The sequence below is a fragment of the Leptonychotes weddellii genome, chromosome 1 (assembly GCF_054177405.1).
Source record: "Leptonychotes weddellii isolate Sample4059 chromosome 1, ASM5417740v2, whole genome shotgun sequence".
Lineage (NCBI taxonomy): Eukaryota > Metazoa > Chordata > Mammalia > Carnivora > Phocidae > Leptonychotes > Leptonychotes weddellii.
Window position 1 is genome coordinate 189,142,925 of NC_138369.1, and position 10,702 is coordinate 189,153,626.

Consider the following 10,702-nt stretch of genomic DNA (forward strand, 5'->3'; position numbering starts at 1 on the left):
TTTCCAAGAACCACTTCATCCACCCAACTGGTCCCCCCTCCAGACCCCGCAGGCTGATAGCGGCTCTTGAGAGCAGACGTGGGAAGCCTGAATGGGATGAACTCGGAACACGGGCCTCTGCTGTGACCACACAGGACCACATCAGCAGCTTGCAAACTTCAGGATGGCCCCTGCTCCCCGGCTGGTACCACGTTTCCAGACCTGGGACCTGGGATGTGAGGACAGGAGGGCCCCTGGGGGGCGTGCCACATACCCACGTGACCTGCGGGATGAAAACTGTCCCCAGCCCAGCTCAAGTCACCTCTCAGGGCAGGGTCCTTGGATGACAGAGGAGCAGGACCTCCTACTCCCACCTTTTTCTCTTTCTGATCCTAGGTCACTTTCCCTCTATTAAAGTGAATAGCTACAGGGCGCCTCGGTGGTGGAGTCAGTCAGTGTCTGACTCTTGATTTCGGCTCAGGTCATGATCTCAGGGTCGTGGGATTGAGCCCGGTGTCGGGCTCCGTGCTCAGCCGGAATCTGCTAGACATTCTCTCCCCTAACCCTCCCCCTGCTCGCTTGCTCTTTCTCTTGAATAAATAAATCTTTAAAAAAAACAAAGGTGAGCGGCTACAAACCATACACGCACTGAGGAAGTCAAAAGGCAGCCCCTCCACCACCCTGGCTTCCTATCCCGTCTCCCAGGGGGGCCTCTCTGCAGTCTGTCCTTCTACATCTGCTTCCACGTCTGGAAAGAACGGGCTTTCGCTGAGGCCCCTGACAGCTCACCTCTGGGGGCTGCACCCTTAGTTCTCACGGTGGCCGATGAACAGGGAGCTTGCCTACTCTCTCCCCTTCCCAGCTGCCCCAACATCGCTTTGGTTATGTCAGTGTATGTAATATCATGACTCTGAAAATACTATTAACTGCTTCTCAAACAAATCTATTCTTTTTTTTTTTTTTTAAAGATTTTATTTATTTATTTGACATAGAGAGATAGAGACAGTGAGAGAGGGAACACAAGCAGGGGGACTGGGAGAGGGAGAAGCAGGCTCCCGGCTGAGCAGGGAGCCCGACGTGGGGCTCGCTCCCAGGACCCTGGGACCATGACCTGAGCCGAAGGCAGATGCTCAACGACTGAGCCACCCAGGCGCCCTCAAACAAATTTATTCTTAACACATTTCTAATATGACCTGTTTAAAGGTAATGATTTATTTTTTCCTATTTTCTGAGTTCTTATCATTTGTATGCACTTTGTTGCCGCATGTGTATGTTAGATTTTGTTGTGTCGTTCTGTGTAGGTCACGTCGTTTGTGTGTAGATTTGGTGTATTGTTTCATGTAGGCCCCGTGTTGTGCGCAGATCTTGCTGTGCGTGTTGGTGTGCAGACCACGTCGTACCATCCGTGTGTAGACCGTGTTGCGTGTGGCCTGGGCTACGCGGTGGTTTCACGGCGTGCATGCATGTGCAGACGCTGCTGCTCATGGAGGCAGCAGCGCTGGGGCCAGGTGCCCACGGCTACGTCTCCCTGCGTCCTGCAACCGCTCCTCCTCGGTCTGTCGGTCTGTCTGCCCCGGGGTCAAGCCCATGCTGCATGCAGGGGCCCACCGCGCTCCCAAGCCTGCCCTGGAGGCCAGACACAGGCTGGGGCTGGGGGTGTGCTTCCCCCACGCCCGCACTCGGCTGGTGAGCAGCTCCGGACTCCTGAGCACCCTTGCCTCCACCCTCGGGTTCACTCTCGCAATCTGGGAGCACGCTTCCCGGTGGCTTCCTCGGACGGGTGCTCGGGAGGCACATCTTTTGAGAAGACTTGCCGTGTTTGCAGACGTCTTCATTCGCATCTCCGACGACAGCTGGTTTGCGGGGCCCATGGTCGTGTTCACTCAGACTGGGGAGGCAGGACGCCATAGTCCTCCCGCGTCCAGCGTCGCAGGGGAGGGTTGGCACCGGGCCTGCCGGCCGGCCTCTACCCCCACAAGCTTTCAGACCTTCCGTCTCACTCCACTGCCCTCACATGTCGCGGCCTGCTTCGGGGCTGAGCGCTGGCAGGGGGCCCCCCACGGCCTGCAGATTTTTTTGTTACTTCTTTTATAGTTTCTCCTGAACCCCTTCGCTTCATCAGAGACAACGTCTATATCTCTAACGTGCACGTCCGGTTCTTTAAGAGCATTTCTGAGCAATGAAGGGAGAGAGAGGTCTCCACTCTGCCTCCCTAAAAACGCAAACCAAGGAAGTATGGCCTTTCTTACGCCGATCAGAGCCCCACCTGACAGCTGTCTTTGGGGGCACACGTGTTTCCATAGGGGAGGCTGCCATCTTCAAACTAGGCTGAGGGAGAAAAGACCCTCAGGGGTCCTCAGCAGAAGGTGGGGGAGCTCCGTGGACAGAACGCGAAGTGGCGCAGGACAGAGTCCAGGGAAGTCAGGCGTGCCAGGGAGAGGGGCCCCGAGAGACAAGCGGAGACTGAGAACACAGAATCAATTAACAGGACGGAAGCGGCCGGTGCAGAGCAAGGACGCGGTCAACCTCCGGACCGATGCAGTGCTAAAATCACACCTATGTTTTGGGTCACAATCAAAGGCAAACATACTATAACTGATTAGCACATTCATTTTTAGCCTTACACAAGGCGAAACGTGTGGACCACTCCTTCTCTAAGATTGCTTGTCCTGCGGGTACAGGCTCTCCTCCCCAGAGCGTGAGTGGGAAGTGACAATCCATCCCCGCGCGGCTCATGACATAAGGATGCCCGACTCGCGAAGAGTGTGCCTCCAGCCGCATGGAGGGCCGAAGGCTGTTGGACAGCTGCGTTCTGCGGATACCTGCAATCCATCAAGGCTCACAGCTGTAAGCTGGAGACGCCGAGCATGCTAAACACCAAAAACGAGCCAAACGAAGCCAGTAACCCACGGCCCAGACCAGGCAAAGAAAGGCATCATCTCTGAGAAATCCAAGTTTCAATTTTATGTGAGTTTGTGGAACTACGACCCCGCAGGCTCAGGAAGGCTCGGGGAGGGTCCAAAGTTGGATTTCTGTGGACTTTTTGAGGATGAGAGGCCTAAGCAAGGCCCCCACTGTGACCTGGAGCTGCCCCCTGCGCCGTTCCAAGGGTTCCTCAACACCCCAAATTATGCATGGCCAGCTTGCAGCCTCCATGACCCCTTCTTCTTGTTTCCTGTTCCAGAAACTCTCTCCCTCCATCTGTCAAACTCCTATCCAATCTTGAGGACCTCATCCAAATGGCCCCTCCTGGCCACACCTGTCCTGCCCCACACGGGCCCGCCACGCCCACTTCCCCCTGGGAGACCCAAGGCCACCTGCACCCTCCTCAGCAGCAAGTTACAGCCCTGCAATGTTCACACCGGCCTCAACTAGAGCTCACTCATTAAAACAAACAAAAATGTTTTCCTTACATCACCTCCCCCATGGCTCTAAAGCCCCATTTCTGTTTCTTTCTATTGCAAAACTCCCGGGAAGAACTCTGTTGGCTTCCTCACCTCCCCATCTCTCTTGAAGGGGAGGACTCACCCCCATGGCTCCACCCAGGTGCACCCATCAGCCACGTCGCCTTCCATCTTGATGAGCCAGCCCTCCATCAGCGCTAGGCACCCAGAGGGGGGAGGCACTCTGCAGGGAGCCCTCACGCCCTCCCTCTGCAAAGTCCTAGTCTTCCTTAGTCTCTCTGGGGGCGCCTTCCTAAGCTCCCCTCCCTTCCTGTCTCCTGCCCAAAGCCACCTCCGGTGGTGGTGGGGGGTAACTCAGGCTGCCCCTGGGTCCTCTCTCCCTCCGGACCCAGCACCTGCCCCCACGTCGCCTCCCATGCCCGTGTCCCCAGTCCAGCCCTCGGTCCCTGACCCCACCTGATGCCTGGCTGCAGGCACCGCCGACCTCTTTGCTGACCTTCCCTGCATGGGAGCTGACAGCTTAAGCTGCTCGTCCCTAGTTTTAACAGCTGCAAGGGACATAATTTCCAGCATATTATAAATATTGGCTTCTTAAAATAAAACTGTTAGGTCACTCTTCTAAACGTGTCTGTTGGAATCAAGCATCGGTGTGAGAGCTCCTGCCATCTGTTTAGGGAGCACAGGCACGAGCTCTCCCTCAACTGTCAGGAAGTTCTTGGCCCGTCTTTGGGGTCTCCACCCCTCTCCCTGCGGACCCTAACCCCACTGCTCCGTGTTCCCGCCTGAGATGACGCTACTGCCCACCCTGCAAACAGGCTCACGGTTTCTGCACGTAAATCAAATCAGTCTTGATTTTCTATGACCAGAGCGTGGGATCATTTCTTCGGGGTTGAGTTAGCACTGCAATAACTGGAACCCCACCGATCCGAACAAAATGACAGCATACGTTTCGATAAACAGTCATCTGACATAGAGACCATGCTTGATGAGGCAGAGAGGCCTTTCCCCAGCCGGTCCACCTGTCACAGACACACGTGCAAGTCTGTTCCTACTCTGTTTCTGTCAATGCGAGTGCAGGGAGCCTGGTTCCGCAGACGAGTAACCGTGAGTGAGCAGCTCTGTCACCACAGCGTCCCCTGCGGCCATGCATCACCGACCACCGTGACCGCCCATGGGTCCCCACCTCCTCCACCGGCGTCAGGATGCCTTCCATCCACCGAAAGCCTGAGGTCTCTTACCCACAGTGAAACCACTCCCCTGACACCCACACGACACCCACGTATCTGTTGGATCCTGAGGTTTCTGCACCCCAGGGCCCTGGCCCACCCCCAGACTGGGGATGGGGGTTGCTCTCTCATGGACCCCGAGAGGAAGGACCCTTCCTCAGGATCAGCATGTAGAGGGAAGTCGAGGACCCAGACTCTAGGCCCCGAGCAAGGGTTTCTCCCACCCCAGAGGGGCGGTTTGAAGACGCCACTGTTTGCAGGGCCCTGATTCCCCCGGTCACCATCCCCTCCTCCCCGGTTGCCACCCACCCGTCACCTGCACCTCCGTAAATGGCACCTCCAGTCAACCACCACACATTTCCCAACCAAACCTGCAGCAAGGCCTCCTGGCTCTAGAAATACACTTGGTCCTGGTTCCTCCTCTGCCTCCTGCCTCCACCCTGTTTATCATGGAATCTTGTCAGGCCCGGATTCCCCACGTGGCAAGCACGGGGTCATCTCTAAAAAGACACAGATCTTGTCCCACCCCTGCCCAAAGCCCTCCGTGGCATCCACTGGGCACTCAGGATACACTCTTAATGGTGCACAGCCTGTGTGGCCCTCCTGTGCTTTCTCCCCTCGTTCACACTGCCTTGTTCACCCTTGGGTGAGCTTATTCCACACCAGGCCTCTGCACCTGCCACTCCCCTGCCCGTGACACTCTGTCCTCAGGCCTCCAGGAGCGCCTCACAGCACTGATCTCAGCCCAAGTGTCCCCTGCTCAGACTGCCTGTGTGTCCCCCCTACCCGCGCCCCGGCCTCCACCTGCTTCCTGTCCTCTACATGCTCTAGCCACGGGCCACCTAACCGAGTTCTGCTGTTTCTGGTCAATGCCTCCCTCCCTCCCTCCCTCCCTCCAGCACATCAGATCCAAGAGACAGGGCCTTCTCTCCTGTTCTCTGCAGTACCCAGCACATGATAGGCCCACACCGAATAAATATTCATGGAACGAGTGGCCACAGGGATGAAAATGCACAGCCCGAGCTGTCTGAGGTGAGCTGGGCGGGTACTACCCCCCTTACAAGTGTGACAAGGAGACCGAGAAAGCACCTAAGTCGTTGCCTAACAAACTTACCCTCTGAAATCACATGTATCAGAAACGTACCCTAAATCTCCCTTAAGTCTGCAAAATGGGAGGAGAGTTCTTTTCCTGGCTTTCTCCCCAGATAATGATATCAAAAGAATGATAATGAGAGGTTTATCTGAGGCAAACAGAGTTCTTTCTCAACTATAATTACTCCAAGGAAATGTATTAGCCTTGTAATTGGGGTTGATTTTTTAATTCATTTATTTGTCTTCTGGGAAAAAAATAACCGTCCTTTCTGCTTCCAAAATAGAATATAACGTTATATCCTCTGTTGGGAACTCTTTTTTTTTGCTCAAGTATAAATCAAAGATGTCAACAGGAAAAACTCTGTAAAGGAGAAATTTTGCTGGTTTTCCATTTCAAAATCCAAACTATAGCTCCACATCTTAACCATTCACCATAAGGCAGTGATGTCAAGGAAATTCGGGGAAGCTGCATGGAGCAGTGAAAACGTGGACAATGAATGGGAGCAGGTGCAGTTCTGAAACACAGTATCACTGTGTGCTGTCCTGGGGTCGGGGTGCCTCACTTGTCACCACGGCATCTACCTCCTTGCACCCTCTGGCATAGTTCTCTCCTCATTGCCTTTTAAGGCTTATCACAAAACCAGATGCTTCCTTACTTTTCATCCTCAAAAATACCTTGGGGAACCAAGCTGGGTTCTCTGAATTTATCTGGTGAATCCGGATTTTATGAAAGTGGCTTAAACAAAGGTGGTTTTGTGTTGGCAGCCTTAAATACATACACGGGTCCGTGCGTCTCTGATGTCACGCTTGTCTCTACCATTTTAACTTACCCTTGGGGGAGGGGGGGTTCGGGGCAATTTCTGAGCATTTCCGGGGGGAAAAACCCCATCCCCTACTTCAAAAGCTTAATAAAGGTGAACCCATAACTGTAAGTATCAAGTAGGTCGATTCTCCATAATGAGTTTACTCTTGTCTTCCAAACCCGACCCTCACCGCGCACACCTGTCCCTCTCGCCAGAGGCCACATGGCCAGCGCCTCCACCTGTCCATCGGGCCCGCCGGGCCGGGCCTCACCTGTGCGGCCGGCCGGGGAGCCCCTTCCCGGCACAGCCGCCCACCCCATGTCACCTGTCCACGGACTTCACTCCCTTCCCTTCGGCCGCCCAAGGGTTTACAGAAAAGGGGGGGCGGGATGCCCTGCGGGGGCGGCTAGAAAGCCCCATCGCCCGGACTGCCGGGTCCGCCTTCCTAACCGCCGGGACCGAGGTCAGGGACCCTTCCCGAGCTCCCCCGGGGGCCATGCCCGACGACTGGGGACGGTGACATCACGCCGGGCCGTCGGCGGCGGAGGCGCCCGGGGGCGGGGACCGCGGGCTGGGGCCGGGGGCGGAGGAGCCCCCGCGCCGCACCCACGGGCGAGCGCGGCCCCGCGGCCCCGCGGCCCCGCGCTGGCCGGGCGGTGGGCGGCGGGCGGCGGGCGGCGGCAGGCCCGGAGCGCGCGGGCCGCGGGGCGGCGGGCGGGCGGCGCGCAGGGCGATCCCGGAGCGGCTCCGGGAAATCCAGCCGGGTTTTGACTCCGATCGCCCACGGAGCCCGCAGCCGGCGAATGTAACAAAGAACAGTCGGCATGGCGGCTGGACCGGGGCGGGCGGCGGGCGGGCGGGGCCGGGGCGGCGGGCCGGGCGCGGGGCGCGGGGCGCGGGCGCGGGCCGGGCCGGGCCGGGGCGGCGCGCGGGGGCGGCGGCGGGCGCGGGGCCCCGGGCTTTACCTGCCTGTGGAATGTGCAGAGCGGGCTCGGATCCGGACTCCGGGTTGCGATCCGCTCCGGAAACTGCGCAGCACCGGAAGCCGGGGGGCGGTGGCGGGGCATTGTGGGAGTTGTAGTCCGCGGGGGAGAGGCGCCGGCTCGGGCGGCGCGGACTGGGAGCGGCGGGGCGCGGACGGCGTGGACCAACAGCAGCGAGCAGGTCGCGGGCGGTGTGAACGGGTAGTGGGAAAGCGGACCGCGCGAACTAGGGAGTGGGACAGCGGGTGGTGTGGACCCGGGAGCGGGCGGCGTGCACGGGCAGCGGCGAGGCGCGGGCGGCGTGGATCCACAGCAGCAAGCAGGTCGCAGGCAGTGTGGACGGGGAGTGAGAAAGGCCTCGCGGACCGGGGAGTGGGAGAGCAGGTGGTGTGGACCCGGGAGCGGGCGGCGTGGACCTGCAGCAAGCAGGTCGCAGGCGGTGTGGACAAGGAGTGGGAAAGCGGGCCGCGCGAAAGGGGGAGTGGGAGAGCGGGTGCTGCGGACCCCGGAGCTGGCGGCACGGACAGGAGAGCGGCGAGGCGTGGTTGGGAGTGCGGAGGGCAAGGGCGACGTGGACAGAGAGCGGCAGGGAGCGGGCAGTGTAGACCGGGAGTGGGTGATGTGGAACCGGGAGCGGGTGATGTGGATCGGGTTGTCGGAAAGCGGGCGGTGTAGACGGGAGAGCGGCGAGCTGTGGATCCGGACCGGCCTGGGAGAAGCGGGGCTGGTTCTGCTGTCCCTTACTCGGACGCGTGTCCGGTCTTGGGACCCTGGAAGCGACAGGCGTCAGCAGCCCCGGGACCCCTTTAAGTCTCTTCTGGTGGTTGCTGGAGACTTAATTTCCTTTGGGGGGGGTGTGTGGAAGAGTCAAATTTTTCTTTAAAAGCAGTCTGAGATTTGCTGCCAGATCATAGTTACTTCTGAACACAGCGGATGGGGTGTCGCGGTCCTCCAAATCCACTCAGGGAACACGCATGGGAGCGCTTACTCTGCCCCAACAAGCTCAGAAGTCGAGAGGGGCGGGCATCTGGGCCCGGCACAGTGGGCTCCTGAAATCCACACTTTGACCAGTGCGATGCTGCTACGTGGAAAGTTCGGGAAAAGCACCACCCCGTCAGGGCAGCTTTGAAGGCCAGACTGCTCCCTGGAGCTGTTTCTGCCCCCTCCCGACTCCCAGGTCCTAGTGGCCTGCGTGGCCTCTTGACCCCCTGCATGGAATGTACCTGTGGCCCCAGAATGTCACAAATAGAAGGGGCTAGAGGGGTCTTTTAGTCTCCAGTGCAGGGCAGTAAGACTGTCTTCTTTGTTCTGCTTGGCAGAAAGCTCCACCAGTAAAGTCCAAGAGGGGATGAACTGGTGGGAAATGATTTGAAATTTGTATCAGAAAGGACTCATTTTCCTCATACATAGGAAGCTCCTAGGAATCAATAGGAAAAAGATAAAGAACCCCATAGGAAAATGGACAGTCCCGGTCAGGAAAACACAATGGTTCTTAAGCATAAGCAAGGCTATTCAACTATACCTTCATGAGAGAAAAGGCAAAATTGGAGTGCAATTATCTTTACCTGTTACATTAGCAAAGTTTTTTTTTTTTTTTTTTTAAGCTTAATAGCATTATTTTGAAGAGACTATAGAAAACAAGCTGTCTCATCTTTCTCATCTTTTCCTGGTGGGAGAATAATTTGGTATAGCCCCCATCTGGGCCATTTGTTAATATGGGAATTCTAAATGCATAGAGCCTTGGGCCAGGCAGGCCCATGAGCAGGAATTTATTCAACAGCCAGGTGTACTTGTATGAATTGGTAATAAGTAAGGACCCATTGAAGGGGCCCTGCTGTAGGGTGGAAGGTTGAGCAGGTGCAGAGGGGGCATGCTGAGCATGTTGTGCTGCTAGGGCTCATGGGTCCGCCCTCCCTAACCTTCTGCAGTGACTTCCCAGCGGCACTTAACAGTAGGTCTGCACCCCAGCCTCCCACACCTCTCTTGATCATCTCACCTTTACCCCGCTCATACCCCACCCAGCTGTGGGACTCCCACCTCCCTTCAGCCTTCTGTCCCTCAAACATGTCCTCGAGGTCTTTTGCACAGATTCGCTCTACTTGGAATGCTCTCCTGGGGTTCTCCACCACCATCTTTTCAGCATTCAGCGTTCATTCTTTGCTCGATCCCCAAGAGCCCCAGACTGACCGCTAACAGCTAACACGCCCCCCTCACCTACCTCCCACCCCTTGAGTGCCTGCTTGCAATTCTCAAATGCCCAAATGCTTCTCTGGGCCTCTGCACACCAGAGGTACTGGCAAGCATGAACAAAAGCAGGTTGTTTGCAGAAAAAATGGACCGGTTACAGCAAGAGTGAAAACCTATAAAAGTAGACCTGAGGCCACCTAAAGCCGTTTCTCATATTAGTACATGTAGCACAGGGCTGGGATTCATATTCACAATGCTCATTGAATCTTCAGAAGAATTCCCAGGGTGTTCAGTATATTCCTTCTATGAAGGCTGGAAACAATTCTTTTGAGAGCAGATTTCTAACCAAAATTATATTTTTTTTATTAGTTTCAGAGATAGAGTTCAGTGATTTATCAGTTGCATATAATACCCAGTGCTCATCACATCATGTGCCCTCCTTAATGCCAATCCCCCAGTTATCCCATCCCCCCACCCATCTCCCATCCAGCAACCCTCAGTTTGTCTTCTAGAGTTGAGAGTCGCTCATGGTTTGTCTCCCTCTCGGTTTCATCTTATTTTATTTTCCTTTCCCGTCCCCTATGTTCATCTGTTTTGTTTCTTAGATTCCATGTATGAATAAAATCATATAATTGTCTTTCTCTGATCTATCCAAAATTTAAAAAAATTTTTTAAAAGTTTTGTTTCTGAAAGTGTCAGATTTTATTATTAACAACAAAAGCAATGTAGAAACCTTGCCTGAACCCCAAGCAGGAAAAAAAAAAGAAAAGCCACCTGTGAAAGATGTTCTTGGGCAGTTGGGGAGACCTGAATGTAGCATCTGATGCTGGGTAGCCTCAATGTCCAGCTCCCCAAGCATGATGACCATTGAGTGTGTGATGTGAAGAGGCCATCCTTCTCAGAAAATGCATTCTGAAGAATTTCGGGGAAAACACGATGTCTCCACACAACAATCGGTCAATTGATCAATAGATGATAGGTAGGTAGGTAGAGCAAATATACCAAAATCGGTGAATCTAGTGAAGTCT

At 55.7% G+C, this 10,702-nt stretch overlaps 1 protein-coding gene across 1 annotated transcript in view; it reads right to left on the reverse strand.

Moving 5' to 3' along the window:
- Positions 1-7,641, reverse strand: part of PRDM15 (PR/SET domain 15) — a 40,753-nt gene extending 33,112 nt beyond the window's left edge. The window contains exon 1 of the mRNA XM_081819957.1: positions 7,470-7,641. Coding sequence (XP_081676083.1) covers positions 7,470-7,571 — 102 coding nt within the window. The 5' untranslated portion in view covers positions 7,572-7,641. The remainder of the gene's footprint in view (positions 1-7,469) is intronic.
- Positions 7,642-10,702: the final 3,061 nt, after the last annotated feature.